General features: G+C 40.8%; 1 protein-coding gene across 3 annotated transcripts in view; it reads right to left on the minus strand.

Moving 5' to 3' along the window:
* Positions 1-26,593, minus strand: part of CFAP53 (cilia and flagella associated protein 53) — a 49,692-nt gene that overhangs the window by 6,584 nt on the left and 16,515 nt on the right. For all 3 annotated transcript variants that reach the window (XR_007519251.1, XR_007519250.1, XM_049900618.1), the window contains 4 exons: positions 21,663-21,966; positions 18,787-19,005; positions 3,595-3,811; positions 53-155 (listed from right to left, as the gene is read on the minus strand). Coding sequence is in view for 1 of the 3 variants with exons in the window: in XM_049900618.1 (XP_049756575.1) it covers positions 53-155; positions 3,595-3,811; positions 18,787-19,005; positions 21,663-21,966 (843 nt within the window). In the remaining 2 variants the exon portion in view is untranslated. The remainder of the gene's footprint in view (positions 1-52; positions 156-3,594; positions 3,812-18,786; positions 19,006-21,662; positions 21,967-26,593) is intronic.

Genomic DNA, 26,593 nt, shown 5'->3' on the forward strand with positions numbered 1-26,593 from the left:
AAAAGCAATTTTTTTCAGGAAGCAAATAATAATAAAGAAAGCAAAACCATACCTTGCAAAATTCTCTTTCTCTTCACGGTTAAGTTCCTTAAGACCTTCATTTATGCGTTCCTGTTCCATAGCACGTTCTTCCTGTTCTTTTGCTTTTCGTTGCACTAAGAACAGAAAAACGATTATTTGCCAAATAATATAACTATGTTAACGTTTGTTTTTCAGACAAGGCTTGCTGGCATCCTTCTGAGCATCAAAGCCGTATTGTCTTTAGAAAGGCAAAGTTTAGAATCACCGGACTGAATCTTAGATCAATCAGGTGGAAGGAGTTAGCTCCACTGAGGAAAGAGTAGGGTTTAGGCTTATTTATGCTGCGATCTATACAGATTTTCTCTTATTCTTTTTTTTATTGAAAATCTACAGTCAGCTTTTTATACCAGATCACCACTGTACTGTTAAAACACTTCTCACCTTTCCTTTTTTTTTAGGCTAAACAGTTCCCTTGTCATTCATGCTAATAAGAGAGTTAATTTATTATAAAATAAGTATTTTAAAAATCAGTATGAAAAGGCTCTTATGAGTTAGTCATCATTCATAACAGCCTTTTCATACTGATTTTTTAAAAAATACTTATTTTTTAATAACTTTCTTATTAAAATGAATTAATGGACTTCTGGTGGCTCAGTGGTTGAGAGCTCAGCAGCTAACCAAAAGGTCGGGAGTTTGAATCCACCAGCTGCTCCTTGGAAACCCTATGGGACAGTTCTACTCCGTCCTATAGGGTCATTATGAGTCTGAATCAACTAGACGGCAAGGGGTCTGGATTTTGTTGTTTTTATGAATTAATAATAAAAAGTTAAGCATCACAATAGAAGAAAAGGCAAAGGAAATAAACAGAAAACTCACCAAAGAATAAATACAACTGGCCTATATACCCCTTGCCATCGAGTCGATTGCAATTCACAGTGACCCTATAGGACTGAGTAGAACTGCCCCTGGTGGCATGGTGGTTAAGGCACTCAACTGCTAACCAAAAGGTCAGCAGTTCAAAACCACCAGCAGCTCCATGGGGGAAAGATGTGGCAATCTGCTTCCGTAGAGATTTACAGCCTTGGAAACCCTATGAGGTCACTATGAGTTGGAATCGACTGGACAGTAATGGGTTTGGTCTGGCTAATATACATATGAAACACACATATTTTGGACCCAAAATCTATCTATAGGAATTTCTCTTAAATAACTAGAGATGAGTTAAAAACAAAACAAAACAAAAAAACCCTACGAGCAGAGACAGTAGCCTGTAATGCTAAAATAACAGTAAACAGATTGAAAATCCAGGTAGTCCCCGACTTACGACATATTTGAGTTATGACAAACCACACTTAGGAATCATCTGTTTTATTTTTGTGTGTGTACATTTTATCATTAGTAATATGCACTACACACAATGTTGCAGCATGTAATTTGCTGATGTTTTTCTCAGATGTTTATATGTAATGTTTCTAATCCCCAAAGACAAATAAAGATCAGATTTATAAAGATTTTGATAATAAAAGGCAATAATAATTAAAAAAATAAAATTTAAAAAGGTATTCTACTTATGTCAGAACCGACTTACGATGGAGTTGTTAGAAGAGAACCCTGTTGTAAATCGAGGACTACCTGCCATCTGAAGGTCCATTAGAGGTGTTTAGGTAAAACAAATTATGGTTCCCTTTTATAATAGATTTCTAGGAAGTCATTAAAAATATATAACTGAAGAAAAACGACATGGAAAAATGCTTATGATAAGTGAAAAACAAAAAACGATGAAATGGTATATACAATATGACCCTAATTTGTGAGATGGAAAATTATATACATATGTATATACATATACATACAATAAAAACAGTAGAAGGAGATATACCAAGTGGTGAATAGTAGTTATTCGTAGGTAGTAGGTAGTTATTCGTAGGAAGTGTGGTTGATTTTGTTTCCTGTTTATAAGTGGCCCCAAACACTTAAATTGTCTCGACATCTTCTAAAATTTTTCTCACTGATGAATAACAGAAATCTTTTCAGCCTACAGTTTTCTTTGCAGTTTCTTAAAATTTTATCAAAAATTGGCTTAATAATTTTCAACGGCTGTAATGATTCCTGGAGCCCTGGTGGCACTGTGGTTAAATGTTTGGCTGCTAACCAAAAGCTTGGCAGTTCTAATCCACCAGCCGCTCCTTGGAAACCCTATCGGGCAGTTCCACTCTGTCCTGTAGGGTCACTATGAGTCGGAATCGATTTGACAGCAAAGAGCTTGGTTTTTTTGGTTTTGGTTATGATTGCTGGAGAGGAGAATGAATCAATGGAACCATAAAGAGCTTTCTCTTACAAAGACCACTAGTGTGAAATCTAATGGGATCCTCAAATAGATGGAGAGTAAATCTATCCATCTACTGCCTTTTCAGTTCATTGGGATGGACGTGGAAATGGCAGGAATCTGAAGGTAGCAGTTCACCCTTTTAACAGTATTTCCTTCTGTGACCAAGCACTGTTGGAGGCCGAGGAAATAAAAAGGTGTGCTAAGACAGAGATGTGAGCAAGCCACAAGGAAAGCCCTGGAACGAGGATTTATTCTGAGTGGGGGGAGCACTGAGGGCTTCTCAAGGATGTCTAGAATTTCTCAGCATGGAGAACATCATAAGCAGAAAAAACTACCTGAGCAAAGGTATGAAGGTATGGATAAACCAAGAAATAAAGGAGGAAAGGGAAGAGGGAGAGACGAGTGTCCGTGCCCCACCTTCTCACTCTCCTTCATGACCACTAAGGCACACAGACTGTTCAAAGGACACCCAAACCCAGAACCCAGTGCCGTCGAGTCGATTCCGACTCATAGCGACCCTATAGGACAGAGTAGAACTGCCCCATAGAGTTTCCAAAGAGCGCCTGGTGGATTTGAACTGCTGAACCTTTGGTTAGCAGCCGCAGCACTTAACCACTACGCCACCAGGGTCCCTTTAACCTTGAGGACATCTCCCCTGTGGCTGCTCAGAATCTGCTGGCATGTGAAACTCTTCATATTTATGCTTCATGTCTCAATTAGATAAATCTCCAAAAGTAGGGATCTTGCCCCTGGGATCCCTCATAGTGTTTCATACATTGTACTATCACGGTTTGAACTGTGTTCCCCCAAAATACTTGTGGTTACAATCTCATTTGGGAATGGGTTTTTGTTATGTTAAGGAGACAGTATTAGTATAAGCTATGTCTTAAGTCAATTTCTTTCAAAACGTAATAGAAGTTAAACAAGCAGGCGAGCCAGGAGAGATGGGGGAAGAGAGATGCTACACCACATGAATATCGCCCAGGAGCAGAAGTTCAAAAGAGACAAGGATCTTGCTCCAGTGCCGACAGAGAGAGGAAGACTTCCCCTAGAGCCAGCACCTTAAATTCGGACTGCTACCCTCCTAAACTGTGAGGAAACAAATTTCTGTTTGTTAAAGCCATCCATTTGTGGTATTTGTTATAGCAGCACTAGATAACTAAGACAAGTATCTATTTAATAAATATTTTGGCTGCTACTTAAATTAAGACCAAACTATAAAATAACTGTACTCAGTTCCTTACACTTCTCTTGAACTTGGAGTTTTCTTGTACACATGACCTCATTTACAAGTTGTTTCCTTGCTTCCTTTTCAAGTTTCAGCTGCCTGTCCTTCTCAGCCAACTTCTTTTCTTTCTCTTCCTCTAATATTTTATCCAGTTCTTTCTCCTGATCTTTTTCTTCCTGGTGTCGCTGTGCCACGTATTCGTTGTATATCTTCTGTTCTCTTACCATATCTTCCTATATAACATAAAGATTAATTCATGTTGTTAAAATTTTTCCATGTGATAACGATATTGAAGATAAGTTTAAAAACAAGTCCCAGTCTTTTAGAGCTATATACGGAAATACTTACAGATAAAACATTATGATAGGCAGTGGGGAATGGGTGTGGGTAAAGATGAAACAAGTTAGACATTAGCTGATGTTTTTTGATGGTTGGTTATGGGCGCGAGTGCTCATTATACCATTCTTTGTTTCTGTTTGAAACGTTTTATATTTTTGAATAAATTAATCCAAACACTTCCCCAAAGTGTTTCTCAAAGCAGTTCCCAAATTATCTGCAATGATATAGCTTTATTTTCATTGGTTTTAAATAGATTAAATATTAACTTGATACACAAAATAAGTCACTACTATGTTTGGGGTTATTATAATACTGTCCTTCTGACTAGAAGATGAGTCACCTGATACCAGGGCTTCCTACTGGTTTGTTCTGGCTCGAACCCCTGCTGAGAATTTGCATTTCGAACAAGTTCTCTGCTGATGTAACCTGACCCTACGAATGCCAGTAAATTTCCATTAGTCCTTAAACTAGCCCAAGCCAGAGTTGGCCCACCCTGCATGCACAGACGGGCCAGCTGTGACCGATAATTGACCTGAACAGAGCATGCAGCAACAAGAGGAACGAATCAGAAGGAAAATCATTACCCGGACCCTATTTTGAAGAGAGAGGTCTGACAAGAAGCACGTTACCTCCTGTTTCCTGACCGCCTTCCAGAATTTTCCCTCCCCAGTAGGCTGTGCAACCACCATCTTGCTGCCCAAATCACATATAAACGCTGCTTCCCCGTAGCTCAGAAAGTCAGAATCTGAGGAATTTCCTCCCAGCTCCTTGCTCTGTGTATTGTGATAAAGTTACTTTCTCTTTCTCAAAGACAGACAGGCATCCAGATAATTGGCAAGTCTGAGCAGTGCTAGACAAGGACCCAGCTTCCTGGGTTGGGTAACACTGAGAATTTGCATTTCCACCCCAGATATACTGAATCAGAATTTACATTTTAACAAGATTTCCAGGTGATTCTTATGTATAACTCCTAGGGAACTTATTAGGGAACCTATAGGGTCACTATGAGTTGGAATCGGTAGCAACAGGTTTGGCTTTGGGGTTTTAAGTTCCCCTTACCCTTTGGCGGCATAGTGGTTAAGTGCTACAGCTGCTAACCAAAAGGTCGGCAGTTCAAATCCACCAGACGCTCCTTGGAAACTCTGTGGGGCAGTTCTACTCTGTGCTATAGGGTAGCTATGAGTCGGAATTGACGGCAACAGGTTTGGTTTTTTTACCCTTACTTTACCCATTGTTGTTGAGTTGATTCCGACTCATAGCAACCATACAGGACAGAGTAGAGCTGCCCCATAGGGTTTCCAAGGAACTGCCAACCTTTTGGTTAGCAGCCGTAGCTTGCGCAGCTCTTAACCACTGTGCCACCAGGGCTCCTTTAAGTTCCCCAGGTGATTATAATGTGCAGCCAGGGTTGAGAACTGCTGTTTTACAAAGCAGGCATTTTTAGTTGGCTTCTCTGTCCTTCATGGTATTAGATTTGTGCTGATCTGATCTTTGATCAGGTCTCTTTTGAGACATCATAGATTTGGGTAGAGCTGGCAAGGTCTGAGGGTGTAGCTGCACGTACAATTTCTACTATATATAGTGAGCCTCTAACACAGGAGCCAATCTGGCTCCCCACCTATTTATTTATTTATTTATTTATTGTACTTTAGATGAAGGTTTACAGAACTAGCTTTTCATTAAACAATTAGTACACATACTGTTTTATGATATTGGTTAACAACCCCATGACATGTCAACACTCTCCCTTCTTGACCTTGTGTTCCCTGTTACCAGCTTTCCTGTCCCCTCCTGCCTTCTAGTCCTTGCCCCTGGGCTGGTGTGCCCCTTTAGTCTTGTTTTGTTTTATGGGCCTGTCTAATCACTGGCTGAAGGGTGAACCTCGGGAGTGACTTCATTACTGAGCTAAAAAGGTTTCTGAGGGCCATACTCATGGGATTTCTCCAGTCATGGGCCATGGGGACCGTGGTCTCAGGGAACACGTAGCTCACCACCTATTTCTGTAAGTAAAGTTTGATTGGAACACCACCATGCTCATTTGTTTATGTACTGTCTATGGCTGCTTTCATGCTACAATGGCAAAATTGAGTAGTTGTAACAGAGATTGCATAGCCTGGAAAACCTAAAATATGTACTGTCTGGCCCTTTATTCCTGCTCTAACCCAGTGGATAGAGTGCATCAGAATCACCTAGAGAGCTTGTTAAAACAGCTTGCTGGGCCCCAGCCCCAGAGATTCTGACTCAGTAGTGTCTCCCTAGAATTTGCATTTCCAAAAAGTTCCCAGGTGATGGTGCTGCTGGTGTTTTCAACAGATGGTGCTGGGACAACTGGACATCATGCCAAATGGTCAGCAGAACTGCTGCTCTAATCTTTATCTCACTGTTTTTTCACTCAAGAAATATTTATCGAGCACCTCTGTGCCAGGTTACCCCTGGAGATGCAGGTCTCTGGGGGAAGAGCATCTCAAGCAGAGCAGAAGGGAGATGAGAGGCCTTAAAAGGAACATGTGTGATACATGTGAGGAAGAGCAAGGAGGCTGGTGGAGCTGGAGGGGCGATGAGAAGCAGTCACAGAGGGAAAGGAGATGAGGACTTGGAGGCCACAGTAAGGCTTTGCATTTTATTCTATGAGTAGTACTTAGTCTTTAGGCTTGAGGAACAGAGTGAAATAATCTGATACACATGACTCTGGCTGCTGTGTAGAGAACAAGCTGTCTGAGAGAGAAGCTAGGAGGCTACTACAGTGGTCTGTAAACATAGGATGATGAAGAGTACCTTCCTTATTTATAATAGCAAAAGACAGGGAACAATCTAAATGCCCATCGGTGGATGACCAGATGAATAAACTATGGTACATAATACTCCTCAAATGCCAACTATGCAGCTCTGCAAGGACTGAGAAGGAACTGTATACAGTCCTATGGAGACACGTCCTCCAGGCTATACTGTTAAATGAAAAAAGAGAAAAGAGTCTATATGTCATGCTGCCCTTCCTGAAAGAAGGGAGAGATACAAATATATACATGGGTGTGTATATGCATGTCTATATACATGTATTTACTATCATAAGTATATATGCATATTTACATATATTTTCAAAAAGAAACAATGGAAGGATAAAGAAAAAAATAAAAATAGTTAACACAGAAGGAGGGAAGGAACAGGGTGAAAAGAATGGGAGCCAGACCTCTGAATGTCCCTTGATTTCTAGTTGTGATAGGCTGTAAATACTGTAAATTATTTATACAATGTGGAGGAAAATAAATTCAATTTTAAAAAGCAATCCCTAAAAAAAGAAACAAATGAAGCGTAGATTGTTGGGCCCCTAGCTGCATATCCAATTAGTGGCATAACCACATAAATTGTTTCCAGTAACTTTAAAACATAGTAATCTGTCTACACCTCCCTAATGAAATATATCCTAAGAACAAAAAGAACTTCAAAGAAATCTAAAATGCATTTAGTTGTCTTATTTTTTGTAATATGCAGCCACAATCTGTCTGTTAGAGAAGGCTCGCATGTTGCTATGATGCTGAACAGGTTTCAGCGGAGCTTTCAGACTAAGGTGGACTAGAAAGAAAGGACTGGTGATCTACTTCCAAAAATCAGCCAATGAAAACTGTATGGATTACAACTATTGGATCCTGTTGTGCATGACGTCACCAAGAGTCAGGGGCTGACTCAACAGCAGCTAACAATGATAACATATTTAAATACTGTATTCTACAATTAGTAACTGTGTTAATATTGTTGAGAACCAAGACTTTCAGCACAATAAAACAGAACAAACTTTTTTAACTAAAAAACCTAACTCTATAATCTTTCATTCAAATTGAAAATACCAGTATAAACTAATGACTTTCTTCCGGGGAGGGGGAAGGCTGTAATTCTGTCCACTAAAAAGGTTTTTAAAAAGGTCTAGAAGCATTAATGACCGAGTTTATCTAACACTCAGGTTGTAATCTTTATTAAAAATTATTTACAACTAAAAGGAATCAGTACTCCTGAGGAAAATGACTAATTCCAAGTCTGGGACAAAAAATGTACAAGATTAACCTGGGATACCTTATTGTGCCAGAATGCAAAAAAAAAAAAAAAAAGAACCAAACAACTATTAAGGACTACTGAGTGCATTGAAAGGACATGACAGCCAACTTAAAGGGACACCCACTGGCCTAGGATGGGACAATTTGAGCATCAGAAAGAAGAATGACCTAAGGAATTCACTAAAAAACCATTTGAACTAATAAACAAGTTCAGCAAGGTTACAGGATATACAAAAGATCAATATATAAAAATCTGTTATATTTCTATTCGGTAGCAATGAACAAGTAGAAAATAAAATTTAAAGAACAATTCCAACTACAATAGCATCAAAAAGAATGAAATACTTAGGAATAAACTTAACAAAATAAGTGTAAAACTTATACTCTAAAAAAAAAAAAGTACTGAAATAAAGGAGAACTAAAAAAATTTTTTTTTTTATCTATAAATAAATGGAAAGGTATCTGATACTAATGGATTGGAAGACTTCATGTTGTTAAGATGTCAATTGATCTACAGATTCAACACAATTTCATCAAAATCCCAATTGCCTGCTTTTCAGAAATTGAAATCTGATCCTAAATTTATACGGAAATGCACAGGGCCCAGAATAGCCAAAATGACCTTGAAAAAGAAGAGCAAAGGTGGAGACCTCACACTTCTTGATTTCAAAACTTGATTAGAGAGCTATAGTAATCAGCACCAACATGGGGATATAGGTTTGGTTGTAGATATTTCTACATACACAATTGTAAGTGCTGCATGTATATTAATATTGATAATAGGGCACATAAGGGGCACAATCATGGAAACTTCTTAGACTTAACCAAATACCTTGCAGGATGAAGTTCCTAGGCTCAAAGGTAAAGGACCATAAACCAGGAGAACATCTACGTCAATTGGCACAACATAGTTCATAAAAACGATGTTCTGCGTCCTACTTTGATGAGTAGTGTCTGGGGTCTTAAAAGCTTGTGAGCGGTCACCTAAGACACAACTACTGATCTCTTCCTGTCTGGAGCAAAGACAACTAAAAACTCAAGCAGTTAGTCCAAACAACTAACAGACCAGATGGACCACAGACTACAAAACCCTGAGACCAGAAGAACTAGATGGTGCCTGGCTACCACTACTGACCACTCTGACTGGGATCACAACAAAGGGTCCTGGACAGAGCGGGAGAAAAATGTAGAACAAAAAATCAAATTCACAAAAAAGACCAGATCTACTGGTCTAACAGAAACTGGAGGAACCCCCGAGACTATGGCCCTAAGACAACCTTCTGACCTGGAAATGAAGCCATTCCTGGAGACCACCTTTCAGGCACACAATATGCCCAGAACACCCTAGAGGAATGGGTTCCTTAGATCAATTATATGAGATCAAACGGACAACATTTGCCCAAGGTAAAAAATCCAGATGAAAGGAAATGGGGAATGCAGGGCAGAAACAGGGAGAGTGCTGGCACATTGAGAGGAATGCAACCAATGTCATGGAACACTTTATGTACAAACTATCGAGTGGGAAACTTATTTGCTCTGTCAACTTTCAGCTAAACCACGATAAAAAAATTAAAACACAAACACATGGTGTTCTATTACATCTCCCACTATATTTTGCTGCTTAAGAAGCAGGGCAGGAATAGAAGGCTTGGATTTGTAATCAGGATGGGTTCCCCAAGGGCATTTGTTATATAGGACTTACTGTTGGCAATTTGGAATGAATGCAGAAAAATATTAAGAAGCATTTTTCAGGTCTCCCTGCTCTGAATTCAACCTTATTATTCCCTGAACCAGAATGGCCCCTTGTGAATGAATACAACAATAATGATGGGGGGGGGGAAGCTATAGTAATCAAGACATATAGATATGTGATACTAATATAAGGAAAGACATATAGATCAATGGAATAGAATTTACTTTTGACAAGAATGCCAAGACAATTCAACTGGGGAAAGAATAGTCCCTTCAACAAATGGCGTTGAGACAACTAGAGATACACATGTGAAAAGAGTGAAGTTGAACTCATCCCCTCGTGCCCATATACAAAAACTACCTCAAAATGGAACAAAGACTTGAGAGTAAGAGCTAGAACTATAAAATTATACGAAGAATATATCTTCATGACCTTGGAGTAGCATTGATTTCTTAGACACGGCACCAAAAGCATAGGCAACAAAAGAAAAAAAGATTAATAACAATAAAAAAAAAAAGAGATAAAATGGACTTCATCAAAAAAGGTGATAGTTAAAGGGATACGTCAAAGGACACCATGAAGAAAGTGAAAAGACAATCCACAGAATGTGTTATAGACTGAATTGTGTGTCCCTCAAAAATATGTGTTGTAAATCCTAGCCTCTATGCCTTGGTTATAATCCCATTCGGGAATGACTTGTCTTTGTTATGTTAATGAGGCAGGATTAGTGTAGGGTGTTGTTTTTTGTTGTTGTTGTTAGGTGCCATCGAGTTAGTTCCAACTCATAGGACCCTATGCACAACAGAAACACTGCCCAGTCCTGCACCATAATCATAATTGCTATTATGCTTGAGTCCATTGTTGAGGCCACCACATCAATCCATCTTGTTGAGAGTCTTCCTCTTTTTCACTGACACTCTATTTTACCAGCATGATGTCCTTCTTCAAGGACTGAATCTTGAGTCAATCTCTCTTGCGATATAAAAGAGATTAAATGCAAGCCAGCAAAGAGAGATGGGAGAAGAGAGATGCCAAGTCACATGAAGATTGTCCATGAACAGAAATTCAGCATAGACAAGGACCTTCCTCCAGAGCTGACAGAGAGAGAATGCCCCCCCAACCCAGGCCAGAGCCAGCATCCTGAGTTCAGACTTCCAGCCTCCTAAACTGTGAGAAAATAAAATTTTGTTTGTTAAAGCCACCCACTAGTGGTATTTCTGTTACAGCAGCACTAGATAACTAAAACAGGATAGGAGAAAATACTTGCAAATCATATATCTGATAACCACACACACACACAAAAAAAAGCCATCAAACCCGCTGCCATTGAATCAATTCTGACTCATTGCAACCCTATAGGACAGAGGAGAACTGCCCATAAAGTTTCTAAGGAGTGGCTGGTGGATAGCAACTGAGCTCTTAACCACTGCGCCACCAGGGCTCCTCTATCTGATAAGGAACTTGTATATATTCTATATAAAGAACACTTACAAAAAGACATATGGCCCAATTTAAAATTGGGCAAAATATTTGAACAGACATTTCTCCAAGAAAGATATACAAAGCACTAATAAGCACCCAAAAACATGCTCCATATCGTTAAAAAACCCATTGCCGTCGAGTTGATTCCGACTCATAGTGTCCCTATAGGACAGAGGAGAACTGCCCCATTGAGTTTCCAAGGAGCGCCTGGGGGATTCGAACTGCTAACTTTTTGGTTAGCAGTCAGAACACTTAACCACTACGCCACGAGTATTTCCCCATATCATTAGTCATCAAGAAATACAAATCAAAACAACAATGAGATACCACTTCACGTCCTCTAGGATGGCTAGTATCAAAAAGAGAAATGATAATATGTCTTGGCAAGGATGTGGAGAAATCAGAACTCTCATACACTGCTGGTTAGAATGTAAAATGGTGCAGCCACTTTTGCACACAGTCTGGAAGTTTCTCAAAAGCTTAAACATAGAGCCACCATGTGGCCCAGCAATTCCGTTCCTAGATATATACCCAAGAGAAATGAAAACCTATGTCCACGCAAAAACTTGTACATGAATGTTTATAGCAGCATTATTCATGATGGCCAAAAGGTGGACATAACCCAAAAGTCCATCAACTGATGAATGGATAAACAAAATGTGGTATATATCCATACAATGGAATATTATTCATCCATAAAAAGGAATGAAATACTGATACATGCTACAACCTGGATGAATCTTGAAAACATTATGTTAATGAAAGAAGCTTTCACAAAAGACCACATATTATATGATTCCATTCATGTGAAAGTCCAGAATAGGCAAGTCTAGAAAGACAGAAAGTAGATTAATGGTTGCTTAGGGCTGATGGACTGATGGGGGAATAGAGAGGGACAATGCAGTGAATTACTTAATATGGCCCTTTTAGCTACGCATGGTCTTATAACTCCCACAATGATTGGATGAGACTATGCAAATAAGGTATTTGTGGCCAGCCTGCTAAGAATACATATAAAGTTCATGGAACCCCTGTGGGGGTGGCACCATGCAAAAAAGGTATATGGAACCCTAATGAGGGGACTGGTCAGTTTTGCCATCCTGCTAGGCTTAAAATTAGCCATCCCAGAGGAAGAAAGGGGGACATCACTACCACCAAGAAAAGAAGAGCTAGGAGTGGAGCGTGTCCTTTGGACCTAGAATCCCTGCACTGAGAACCTCCTGGACCCAGGAGACAGAGACAGACAGCTGTAACATGAGAGATGGCAAGAAGCAGTGGTAGAGAACTGATGGCAGCGGAGGCAGCAGAACCAGGAGATTGGCAAGATATGGCATGGTGGGCTTGCTGGCCCACGGAGCAAGAAAGCCGAGAACTTTCAGGCAAGAGGCTTGCTGGTGGTGCCAGGTGCCTCTGGGCACTTGACAGAACTGGACTCGCTGACCCGAGGAGCAAGAGAGCTGAGTGCCTTCAGCCAGGAGCCTTACTAGAAGAGTAGGGTACCTTCGGGCACTTGTCAGCAGAGCTAGGCTTGCTGACCCACAGAGCTAGAGAGCTGAACACCTTTGGGTTGAGGCTTACTGGTGGAGTGAAGTGCCCCAGGCACTTACTGGTAGAGCTAAAGAGCTTTGTAACACCCGGCCAAGCAGGCAGAGCCCAGGCTGAGGGGTTGAGGGCCAGAGAGAGGCCTGACTATGGGCACGGCTGAGAGGAAGATGTCTGGACCAAAGAACTGTATCCTGATTCTGAATTGTAACCTTTTACTTCACTAGTAAACCCCATAACTGTGAGTATTGTCTGTGAGTTCTGTGTGGTCATTGCAACAAATTATCAAACCCAGCAGAGAAGTAGAATGCCGTGGGAGAGATGGCTGGTGTCAGAATTGGTAAAAAGGTTGAAGGGTGGAGGTAAGTTTGACCTCCACCTCAGTGGGATCAGCACTGCGCTGATGCTGATGGTGATTCTCTCTCCCCCTCATGAAGTTAGAGGTGGTCAGATGCCCTTATCACCATATTTACAAGAAGTGACAGCTAAAGGGTACAGCATTTCTTTTTGAGGTTATGAAATATTCCAAAATTAACCATGGTGATTGTTGCACTATATGTGAAAATACTAAAAACCGTTGACTTGTATTTTAAATGGGTAAATTGTGTTACATGAATTATATCTCAATAAAGCTGTTAAAAAATATTTTAAGAAAAAAAAAAGTCAAAAAGGCAAACAATCAAATTAGAAAATGGCCAAAAGACATGAAGAGATATTTCACCGAAGAGGATATACAGATAGCAAATAAGCACATGAAAAGTTGTTCAACATCATTGGCTATTGTTATTAGGTGCTGTCAAGTCAGTTCCAACACAGCAGAAACACTTTCCGGTCCCTGTGCCATCCTCACAATCATTGTTATACTTGAGCCCACTGTTGCATCCACTGTGCCAATTCATCTTGTTGAGGGTCTCCTCTTCTTCACTGACTCTCTAATTTACCAAGCATGTCCTTCTCCGGGGACTGATCCCTCGTGATAACATGTCCAAAGTATGTGAGACATAGTCTCGCCACCCTTGCTTCTAAGAAGCATTCTGGTTGTATTTCTTCCCAGACAGATTTGTTCATTCTTTTGGCAATATATTGAATATATTCAATATTCTTTGCCAGCACCACTATTCAAAGGCGTCAATTCTTCTTCGGACTTCCTTATTCAATGTCCAGGGTTTGCATTCATATGAGGCTACTGAAAACACCATGGCTTGGGTGAAGCGCACCTTAGTCTTCGAGGTGACAGCTTTGCTTTTTAACACTTTAAAGAGGTCTTTTGCAACAGATTTGCCCAATGCAATACATCATTTGAGTTCTTGACTGCTGCTTCCATGGGTATTGACTGTGGATCCAAGTAAAACGAAATCCTGGACAACTTCAATCTTTTCTCCGTTTATCATGATTTGCTTATTGGTCCAGTTGTGGTGACTTTTGTTTTCTTTATGTTGAGGTAATCGATACTGATGGCTGTGATCTTTGATCTTCGTCAGTAAGTGCTTGAAGTCCTCTTCACTTGCAAGAAGCAAGGTTGTGTCATCTGCATAACGCTGGTTGTTCATGAGCCTTCCTCCAATCTTGATGCCCGTTCTTCTTCATATAGTCCAGCTTCTCAGATTATTTGCTCAGCATACAGACTGAATAAATATGGTGAAAGGATACAACCCCGATGCACACCTTTCTTGACTTTAAACCATGCAGTATCCCCTTACTCTGTTCAAATGACTGCCTCTTGATCTATGATTAGGTTCCTTACGAGCACAATTAAGTGTTCTGGAATTCCCATTCTTTGCAGTGTTATCCATAATTTGTTATGATCCACACAGTCAAATGCCTTTGCATAGTCAATAAAACACATGTAAACATCCTTCTGGTATTCTCTGCTTTCAGCCAGGATCCATCTGACATCAGCAATGATATCCCTTGTTCTACATCCTCTTCTGAATTTGGCCTGAATTTCTGGCAGTTCCCTGTTGATATACTGCTGCAACTGCTTTTGGATGACCTTCAGCAAAATTTTACTTGTGTGTGATATTAATGATATTGTTCGATAATTTCTGCATTCGGTTGGATCACCTTTCTTGAGACTAGGCATAAATATGGATCTCTTCTGGTTGGTTCGCCAGGCAGCTGTTTTCCAAATTTCTTGGCACAGACAAGTGAGCACTTCCAGCGCTGCATCCATTTGTTGAAGCATCTCAATTGGTACTCTGTCAATTCCCGGAGCCTTGTTTTTCGCCAATGCCTCTAGTGCAGCTTGGACTTCTTCATTCAGTACCATCGGTTCCTAATTATATGCTACCTTCTGAAATGGTTGACTGTCGACCAATTCTTTTTGGTATAGTGACTCTGTATTCCTTCCATCTTCTTTTTATGCCTCCTGCATAGTTTAATATTTTCCCCGTAAAATCCTTCAATATTACAACTCAAGGCTTGAATTTTTTCTTCAGTTCGTTCAGCTTGAGAAATGCCAGGTGTGTTCTTCCCTCTTGGTTTTCTATCTCCAGGTCTTTGCACATGTCATTATAATACTTTACTTTGTCTTCTTGAGCTACCCTTTGAAATCTTCTGTTCAGCTCTTTATCATTTCTTCCTTTGACATTCGCTACTCAACATTCAAGAGCAAGTTTTAGAGTCTCTTCTGACATCCATTTCGGTCTTTTCTTTCTTTCCAATGACCTCTTGCTTTCTTTCTGTATGATGTCCTCGATGTCATTCCACAACTTGTCTGGTCTTAGTGTTCAACACATCAAATTTAGTCTTGAGATGGTCTCTAAATTCAGGTGGGATATACTTAAGGTCGTACTTTGGCTCTCATGGACTTGTTCTAATTTTCTTCAGTTTCAACTTGCACTTGCATATGAGCAATTGACAGTCTGTTCCATTGTTGGCCCGTGGCCTTGTTCTGCCTGATGATACTGAACTTTTCCACTGCGTCTTTCCACAGATATAGTTGATTTGATTCCTGTGTATTCCATTTGGTGAGTTCCACATGTATAGTTGCTGTTTATATTTTTGATAAAACGTATTTGTAATGAAGAAGTCATTGTTCTTACAAAATACTATCATGTGATCTCCAGCATTGTTTTTATCACCACGCTTGACTCCATCCGCATCATTAAGGTCGACTCTACTTTGAGGAGACAGCTCTTCCTCAGTCGTATTTTGAGTACCTTCCAGCCTGAAGGGGTCTTCTGCTGGCACTATATCAGACAATGTTCCACTGCCATTCATAAGGTTTTCACTGGCTAATTCTTTTCAGACGTAGAATGCCAGGCCCTTCTTCCTACTCTTAGTCTGGAAGCTGAGCTGAAACCTGTCCACCATGGGTGACCTTGCTGGTACTTGAATACCAGTGGCATAGCTTCCAGCATCACAGCAACATGCAAGCCCCCACAGTATGACAAACTGACAGATGCGTGGGGGTCATTAGCTACTAGGGAAATGCAAATTAAGACCACAATGAGATATCACTACGCACTTATCAAACAGCTAAAGTAAAAAAAAAAAAAAGAAGGGAACACCAAGTGCTGGTGAGGGTGTGAAGAAACTGGATTACTCATACACCACTGGTGGGAATATAAAATAATATACCTACTCTGAAAAAGTTTAGTAGCTTTCTTTTTTTTTTTAATTAAATATGCAGCTACCAATACCACCTAGCAATTTCCCTTCTGGGCATTTATCCCAGAGAAATGAAGACTTGTGTTCACATAAAAACTTGTACAACAATGTGTATAGCAACTTTACTCATAATAATGAAAAACTGGAAACAACCCAGATGTCCTTCAACAGTTGAATGTTTAAGCAAACTGTGCTACATCCCTACCATGGGGAATATAACTCAGCAACAAAAAGAAATGAACTATTGATACATGCAACAACCTGGGTGAATCTCCAGAGAGTTATGCTGAGTGAAAATGACTTTCTGAAAAGCTTACATACTGTATGACTCCACTTATATAACATTCTTGTGTAGAGAACAGATAAGTGACTATTGGGGCTGAGGAGGGGAGGAGGGCAGAACTGAAGTGAATGTGGCTATACAAGGGCACCATGAGAGAGCCTCGTGATGATGGAAATGTGATTGACTGTTCTGTATCTAGACTGTATCGGTGTCAGTATTCTGGTTGTGACAGTGTACTATAATTTTGCAAGGTGTTACTACTGGGAGAAACTGAGTACGCCTACTCCTCACTTATTGACTACCTTGTTATCTGACACTTCACACTTTCAATGCTACAGTAAGAAATCTACTATTTTAATCTACTGACATACTGCATATGTCTGGCAGTAACAAGGTACAAGGCAACAGTAACACTGGCTGCAGCTGTATTACTGGGGTTGGTGTCACCTCCCCCATGGACATCCTCCCTTACCAGCCCCAGCCCATGGGGGGAAGCGCCCTGGACCCCCAGGACTCACCTCCTGGTGGCTCATGCCCACTCCAGGTGGGCCAAGCCAGGGGGGCTGGCAGCCCATGTGGGAATGGGGCGGCCACACACGAACAGCCCCCAGACCCTGGCTCAACACTCCTGTACAGTCCCACACTGGACCTGTGCCCGCTGGGGTCAGGTCCCTTCAGTGTGGCCAATGCACTTGGATCAGTGGAACTGTGCTGTGGCACCAGCCCCTGTGCTCCAAGTAGCTCCAGATCTGGAATGAGGGAAAGTGGAGGGAGGAGGTAATCGAGGGAGTAGCAGGAAGGAGGGAGAGGCTGCGGGAGAGGAGTTGGGAGCAAGAGGAGAGAAAGACAGGAACGAGTGAAAAGGAGGAGGGGGTTGGAGCGGACCTGCTGTGGCTGGTGCATCACCTATCAGCCCCAAGATGCATGGAAGAGCATGGGGGAGCACCCTGCATCCCCACATCCTGGTCATCCCCCATTTTTGCACAGCCAATTTTCAAATAACAACCTAGTCTTTGGAACCTAGTATGTCAACAAATGAGGAGTGGTTGTAAAGGGTACATGAGCTCTCTGTATTATTTCCTATAATTGCATATGAATCTATAATTACCTAAAAATAAAGTTTCAGTTTTAAAAAAATAGTACCTATAGGAAAAGCACAACACTCTGAAACATTCAATATAAATTCCAAAGCAACATGCAGCTAAACAAACATGGAATGAATACCTTTCCTTACTCTCTTTGCCTGACAAAACTGTACATATCCTTCAAGGTTCAACTCAAATGCCACTTCCTCAGGGATGTCTTCCCCAACTTCCAGGCATTCTGAATCACTCCATTTCATGTGATCCCATTGTGTTATTACAGTGATGACACCATGTGTCATGGATTGAATTGTGTCCCCCCAAAATATCTGTCAATTTGGTTAGGCCATGATTCCCAGTGTTGTGTGATTGTCCACCATTTTGTCACGTGATGAGATTTTCCTATGTGTTGTAAATCCTGTCATTATGATGTTAATAAAATGGATTAGCGGCATTTAAATTGATGAGATCTACAAGATTAGATAGTGTCTTAAGCCAATCTCTCTTGAGATATAAAAGAGAGAAGCAAGCAGAAAGACATGGGGACCTCATACCACCAAGAAAGCAGTGCCCAGAGCACAGCACGTCCTTTGGACCTGAGATCCCTGCACTGAGATGCTCCCAGACCAAGAGAAGACTGATGCATCACAAGGACTTTCCTCCAGAGCCGACAGAGAGAGGCTTCCCCTGAAGCCCGCACCCTGAATTCAGACTTCTAGCCTACTGGGCTGTGAGAGAATAAAATTCTCTTTGTTAAAGCCATCCCCTTGTGGTATTTCTCTTATAGTAGCACTAGATGACTAAGACACCATGTCATGGAACAGTGGTTCTCAAACTTGAGTGACCATCAGCATCACCTGGGGGAGCTCGTTAAAACACAGAATTCTGACCCCTACCAAGACGTGGATTAAGAGCTTCTGATTCTGGAGGGAAACACAAATTATATTTCTGGTAGCCTCCCAGATGATGCTGATATTGCTGGTTTGTGGACTGTGAGCACTGTTACAGTTCACTGCACCTGCAGCTGTCTCCCCTGAGACAGACAGCTCAAAAAGGCATCTCACTCAGCACTAAATAAATGTCTTATTCTTTTTCACTTCTTTTTATTAAGTGAATTTAAAGATCTTACCCTCTTTTGTTTCTTTTTATCAGCCTCTTCTTGTAAGTCTTGAAGGGCCCTTTGCACGAGCTTCATGTTCAAGTCCTGCTCTTCTCTATACTCCTGCTGAATATGCTCTATCTTCTCTTGGACGGCTTTTTGCAAAAAGGTCCTAATTTCCTGTTTTGCCTTCTGTTGCTTTAGCTTCTCCTTTTCATTCTCAAGTTTAATGTGTGCATTATCACTTCCCTAAGGTAGAACAATAATGAAGACAATGCCTCAGTACAGGTAATAAAACAAGGAGGTTAATGCATGTCATTTAAGAGATGAGAATAAAGAGCTTCTTGGAAACACACACACACACAATCTGGATTTAGAGGGGCTATTAAAACATATCAGTAAAGCTTGCCTTTTCATTGCTAAGTCAGCAATAAGGCTTTGTGAAAATTGCTCTATCGCTGTTGTGTGTGTGATTATAAAGTGACAAATACTTGTGGAGTTCAGAAAATGCAGAAAAGTATAGAGATCACCTGTTATCCCAGTCCCCATCACCCACCACCACGCTCAACATTTTGGGGGTACTGGCCTCCCAGACTTTATCATCTATGCACATCTACACATCTAGATTTGGATACATTATTAAGCAGGACTATAGTTTAAAAATGGAAATGTGCACTTGAGCTAAATACACAAAATTAAGTTTTAGGCATGTTTTTCATTTAAAAATATTCCACCACCCCTTCCATTTTCTTATCTTTTTGACCTTCCTGGCTGGCTACATTCCTTGGCCAACCAGGGCACCAATGTTCTTGGCCTTTGGCATTGTGGGTTTGGTAGAAAATCTGGGTATGGTGTAAACGTGGACATCAGTCCTCCACCAGAGGTGGCTCAGCCCTCTTTGGGAGCACAGTTCTTGCCCAGCAGGTGGAACAGAGGACTTAGGTTGGGACACACTTCCCAGTATGACTTGATTTAACTGAGATTCAGAACAGCTATGATTACTGGTTTGTGAGGGGGAAGTTATATGCTAGACTTTTCCATTAATGCCAGGCCAGTAAATCTTCATTGAATTTTGAGGATCAAATGAGATCATAGAAGTGAAAGTGCTCTGCAGTATCTAAGGAAAAGCAATGGGCATTAAAGATGAAAGCCACTGGGACAACAGGCTGCATTCTTTTAAAAGGGAGGCTGACTACACCAGGAGGAAGAAATTAGCCAAATCCAGAGTATGTAACCAGTGGGGATGGGATGGAGGAGAACTCTTCAAGATTAAAAGAGACCTAGAAGTAGCTGACCATATGTCTTGGTTTGACCAGGACAGTTCTGATTTTACACCTGTTGTATTGACATCAGGAGCCCTAGTGGTACAGTGGTTAGAGCTCGGCTGCTAACCAAAAGGTGGGTGGTTTGAACCCACCAGCTGCTCCGGGGAGAAAGATGTGGCAGTCTGCTTCCATAGAGATTTCCAAAACCAAAAAAAAAAAAAAACCAAACCCACTCCCATTGAGTCAATTCCAACTCCATAGTGACCCTATAGGACAGAGTAGATCTGCATCATAGTTTTCAAGGCTATAAATCTTTTAGGGAAGCAGACTGCCACATCTTTCTCCTGAGGATCAGCTGGTGGGTTCAAACTCACAATCTTTTCGTTAGCAACTGGGCACTCTAACCACTGTGCCACCAAGGCTCCTTCTTTTATGAATAAAACAAAAAAGAAAAAAAAAAACCCTACCGTGAAGTCAATTCCAACTCATTGTGACCCTACAGGAGAGAGAAGAACTGCCCCATAGGATTTCCAATACTGTAAAGCTTTCTCTCTGTAGATTTACAGCATTGGAAATCCTATGGGGCACGTCTACTCCGTCCTATGAGTTGGAATTGACTCCACGGCAGTGGTTTTTTGTTTGTTTGATTATTCCCAAAAGAAGGAGCTCTGCTGGTGCAGTGGTTAAAGCACCCAACTGCTAACCAAAAGGCTGGCGGTTTGAACCCACCAACCGCTCCTTGGGAGAAAGATATGGCAATCTGCTCCCATAAAGATTACAGCCTCGGAAACCCTATACAGCAGTTCCTTCTGCCCTATAGAGTTGCTAGAGTTGGAATTGACTCCACAGCAATGGGTTTAGACTTTTTTTGTTTTGTTTATTCCTAAAAGAAGGAGCCCTGGTGGCGCAACAGTTAAAGCACTCGGCTGCTAACCAAAAAGGCTGGTGGTTGGAGCCCACCCACTGACTGCAGGAGAAAGACTAGCAATCTGCTCCTGTAAAGATTACAGCCTAGCTCAGGGGGCAGTGAGTTTATGTTAACAGAGGAGGAACAGCTCGGAAAAGGAGGATGAGAATGGTTGCACAACTCAAAGAATATACTCAATGTGACTAATTGTACATGTAGAAGTTGTTGAATTGGTGTATGTTCTACTGTATATATTCTCAACAACAAAAAATAAATAATTAAAAAAAATATTACAGCCTAGAAAACCCTATATGGCAGTTCTACTCTGTCGCATGGGGTTGCTATAGTCAAAAATCAACTTGATGGTACCTAACAATAACAACAACTTCGTAAAAGAGATTTTTGAGGCATACTAACATGTTTGGATCCTGATCTGAATATAAAATAATTTAGATGGAATAATGATGGAAGTTTGAAGCTGATTTTAGATGATAAAAAGAAACTATTCATTTTTTTTTAGGTCCAACAACTGCATTGTTTAAGAAAATGCCCTTATTTATATTGTTACTGAGATACATACTTGAGGTATATTTTAGGGGGAAATGACAATGTCTGGGATTTGCTTTAACATAAAAACGGGGAGTAGGGACAGCAGAAACAAATACGGCCATTGGCCTACAAACTGCCGCAGGCAATGTGCCCATGACCCCATAACAAACATGTGCAAGGCCCACCACGAGGCGCCCCTCCTCTTCCTTCAGCTGCTGCGCTGCCCGCTGTTGCGCCTGGATGGCAGTGATCTGGGCATTCAGCCCCAGGCGCGTGTCCTCCACCAGCTGTCTCTGCCTCCTCGCCTCTTGGGCTTCTCGCCGCTCCTTGGCCAACCGATCTTCCTCCCAGAGCTTTGAGAACATTTGCTCTTCCACCAGCTCCTGCCTCTTCCTCTCCTCATTAAATGCTATCTGTGCTTTCCTCTCCTCACACACCTTCTTCTGGTGGATACAGAACAATTCGACACGGAGCTCTTCGCAGCGTTCCCTGGAAGAGGAATTAAAATTAATTAAGGGAGGAAAAAGGGCAAACCCCAGCCTTTCACAAGGCATCACTCTATTTAGGCCCATATCTGCACAGTCACATGCTGAAATCGGAAAAATGAAAGACCTGCACATCACCATCTGAGCAGAGGAAACCTCTGAGGGAGCAGCAGGGGGCAGACAAGGCATAGTCAAGGGAGCAGTTTTGCCATTTCCTTTATGACCTTGGATCAAAAGCTCAACCTGTTTCCTTATCTGTAAAATAACAGCCATCCAAGGTTCTGGTAGGGATCAGATATAATATATGTAAATACCTGGTAGATAACAGAGGTTCAATAAATAATAATTATTATTATTACTAAGGAGCCCTGGTGATGCAGTGGTTAAGCTCCCAACTACTAACCAAAAGGTCGGCAGTTCAAACCCACCAGCCACTCCATGGGAGAAAGATGTGGCAGTCTGCTTCCATGAAGATTACAGCCTTGGAAACCCTACGGGGCAGTTCTACTCTGTCCTACAGGGTGGCTATGAGTCAGAATCGACTCAACATCAATGGGTTTTCTGATTTTTTTATTACTGTATCATATAAATTATGAAATATTGCAAAAATAAAAATTAAAAGTGATGAGATAAAAAATAAACATCAAATAATTTTCTTCCTACTGCTCCCATAAAGATTATAGCCTAGAAAACCTTATGGGGTAGTTCTATTCTGTCACATGGGGTCTCTATGAGTCAAAATTGACTCTATGGCACCTAACAACTTACTTCCTATACCCTAATGATTCACCCATTCACTCACCATTGGGAACTCCTGATTTAGGAATGCTCACTTTTACCAGAAAGCATAGCGAGTCATGAAAAGGTTAGTGAATTTTTTGTGAGAAAGCAAAATTAGGTGTTACTTTGTCTATAGGGCTATTTTAATGACACTAATCATCGGTAAGAGGAAAACTGTACATTTGTGAGTGCTTTATAGTTTATGGAAACCCCGGTGGCATCGTGGTTAAGTGCTACAGCTGCTAACCAAGAGGTCGCCAGTTCAAATCCACCAAGCACTCCTTGGAAACTCTATGGGGCAGTTCTACTCTTATAGGGCTGCTAAGAGGATCAACTTGACAGCAATGGTTTTTTTTTTTTTAATAGTTTCTAAGATATTTTCACATATAAAATCTTATGTGACCCTTACAAGTGCCTTATAACTTGGATAGAGCAATAGGTCTTCCCATTTTAGAGTTAAAGCAGTAGAAACTCAGGGAGCCTAAGTGTCTTCCCAAGCCACACAGCCGGTAGTAGTAACATAAGCAACAGTTAAAAAAAAAAAAAAAAGTTGCAGTCGAGTCGATTCCAATTCATAGTGACCCTATAGGACAGGGTAGAACTGCCCCATAGGGTTTCCAAGTTGCAGCTGGTGGATTCAAACTGCTGACCTTCCTGGTTAGCAGCCAAGCTGTTAACCGCTGTGCCATCAGGGCCCCTTAGCAACAGTTAATGAGTGCTTATTATCTGCCAGGCTCTAGTCTAAGCACTTTACATGTACGAACACTATAGCCTTCACAAGCACCAATGTTGCAAAGAACATTATTGCAAGTTCGTTTTTATTATTATCATCCCCAGCTTGTCGTGTCTGTCAGGTGCTGTTGAGTCGATTTTCTGGATGAGGAAATGGAGGCACAGGACAGTTCCGCATTTTACCGAAGTTCACGTAGCTCAGATGTGGTTGTGCGGGGACTCAAGCCCCAGCAGCCTAGCCCTGGAGTTTGCTTTTTTGATACCTCATCATATCATCTCTGCCAGTAATTGACAGAGGCAAGACCACCCTTATGTGTTCTGACTATACACGCTAGAGCATTTGTTTAATGAAAACACGCCAAAACAAAAAACAAAAAGATGCCTACCTTAAACTGGGGTCCAATCATTAATTGTATTAAAATATAGGATATTTAACAGGAAATTTCAAATATACCAAAAGCATGGTCCACGAAAGAAAAAAATTGATTAATTGGACTTCATTAAAACGAAAATCTTTTGATCTGTCAAAGGCCCCATTAAAGGGATAAAAAACACACACTAATAATTGGGAGAGAAAACATTTGCAAACCACATATCTGACAAAGGACTTATATCTAGAATATATAAAGAACTCTCAAAATTGAACATCTATAGAACAAACAGCCCAGTTAGAAAATGGGCGAAACATAGCAAAGAGACCAGTTCACCAAAGAAGATAGACATAGGGCAAATAAGCATATGAAAAGATGTTCACATCGCCAGCTATTAGGGAAATACCAATGAAGGCCATGGTGAGATATCACTATACATCTATTAGAACAGCTAAAATAAAAAAATAGTGACAATATCAAATGCTGGTGCGGATGAGGAGAAACTGGATCTCTCATACATTGCTGGTGGGAATATAAAATGGTCCAGCCACTCTGGAAAACAGTTCGGCTGTTTCTTAAAAAACTAAACATAAAGCAAACCAAATCCATTGCCATCGAATTGGTTCCAACTCATAGCTACCCTGTAGGACAGAGTAAAACTGCCCCATAGGGTTTCCAAGGCTGTAATCTTTACAGAAGCAGACTGTCGCATCTTTTGCCCCTTGAGTGGGTGTTGGGTTTGAAACACCGACCTCTCAGTCGGCAGCCAAGCACTTAACCACTGTGCCACCAAGGCACAGTTTATAATGTCATGATCACAAGTGATCACAAATTACATATGTATAAAACATGTAACGTTTGACTTAAGACATTTAGGTTAAGTTTTAAAACAGACAAGTAAACTTACTCTTGTCATTCCTTATAACTTCTAATATTACAACCAGCCACCTCATTGTAAGACAGCTGCTTTGCTCTAATAAGGTGTGACATAGCCTTTAGTTTATTTATGTTAAGACACTCCACATATGCATCCCTGATTATAAGCTTATGACACAGGTTATCCTGATGCCATGTGAGTCAGGCACCCTGACGGACCCTTATCAGGCAAGACCAGAGGGATGGGTCACATAAAAACCCCAGGCTTTTTCACTTTCACGGAGAGCAAGTCAGAGGCAACTAGTCTCCACATTGGTCTGCTTCTTGAGTTCTCCAAAGAGCCCATGTAACCAGAGGCTCTGCCAGAGACAGCCTTGCCTCACCGCCACCAACCTTGAACCCTAGCACTGAGGGGCCTCTGTTGAGGACACACCACTGCTTAAGCTTGCATCCCAAGACCTCTTGTTAAAGGTAAACACCTGAAGGCTGAAGATTTGGACTTTAAATACTGGACTGATATTCCATTCTGATTTTCTGTTCTCTAACGTCCTGAGGTCTTGCCTGTGTGCTGTGCCAGGACAACCTTGCAATAAACTGAGTTTACGCATGACAAACCTGAGTGTTTCTCTGCTTATTTTAAAACACAATCCTCACAGGACACATATACCTCAGCAATAGCAAGTGTCAATTATCTCAGAGAAATGAAAACTTGTATTTCCACAAAAACCTCCACCTAAATGTTCATATAAGGTTTATTTATAATAACCAAACCTAGAATCAACCAAAATGTCCTTCAATAACAGTTTAAACAAACTGGGGCATATCGACAATGTAGAATACTACTCATCGATGAGAACGGAGAAACTATTGATACACACAACTTGGATGGACCTCAAGAGCATTATATTGAGTAAAAAAAAAAAAAAAAAAGCCAATCTCAAAAGATCACGTGCTCTATGATTCCATTTACATAAAAGTCTTCAAATGACCAAATTATGGAGATAGATAAGAGATGAGCAGTTGCTAGGATTTAGGAATAATGGAGTGAGAGTGATGGATGAGACTATCAAGGGACAGCATGAGGGAGATCTTTCTGGTAATGGAATAGTTCTGTATCTTGATTGCATTGATAGTTACACAAATCTATATAAAAAAAAAATTTACCGTGAAGTCGATTCAAACTCCCGGTGACCCCATATGTTACAGAGTAGTGCTTTCTTGGCTGTAACCTCTACAGATCGCCAGGCTGGGTGAGCTTGAACTGCCAACATCTAAGTTAGAGCACAAACTGTGCCACCTGGGGACCTAACACAAATCTACACATGAGATAAAATGGCATAGACTATAACACACACACACTGTACCAACAGCAGTCTCCTTATTTTGATATCGTATTGTGGTTATGTAAGATGTAACCATTAGTGGCAACCAGGTGAAGGGTACTATACTGAATCTATAATTATTTCAAAATTAAAAAGAAAATTTACTGGCTGTCTTTTATTATTATTAGTTTCATTTCACAATTTTTATATATTCATATAGTGCTGCTATAACAGAAATACCACAAGTAGATGGCTTTAACAAAGAAATTTATTCTCTCACAATCCATGATATTTCACCCTTTGCCCCCCAAATTCATGTCCTTACCACATGCAAAACATATTCACCCCATTATATCATAGCAAAAGTCTTAAATCAACTCCAAGTCCAAAATCCAAAAATTCCTCTTCATCTGTGAAATCTAGAATATAAGTTAACTGCTTCCAAAGTACAATGGTGCAACATCCACAAGGTAGATAGTTCTATCACAAGTGGGAGAAACTGGAGGGAAAGAAGGTATAACAGGCCCCAGGCAAGTCAGCAGAACACATT

The sequence above is a fragment of the Elephas maximus genome, chromosome 11 (genome assembly GCF_024166365.1).
Source record: "Elephas maximus indicus isolate mEleMax1 chromosome 11, mEleMax1 primary haplotype, whole genome shotgun sequence".
Lineage (NCBI taxonomy): Eukaryota > Metazoa > Chordata > Mammalia > Proboscidea > Elephantidae > Elephas > Elephas maximus.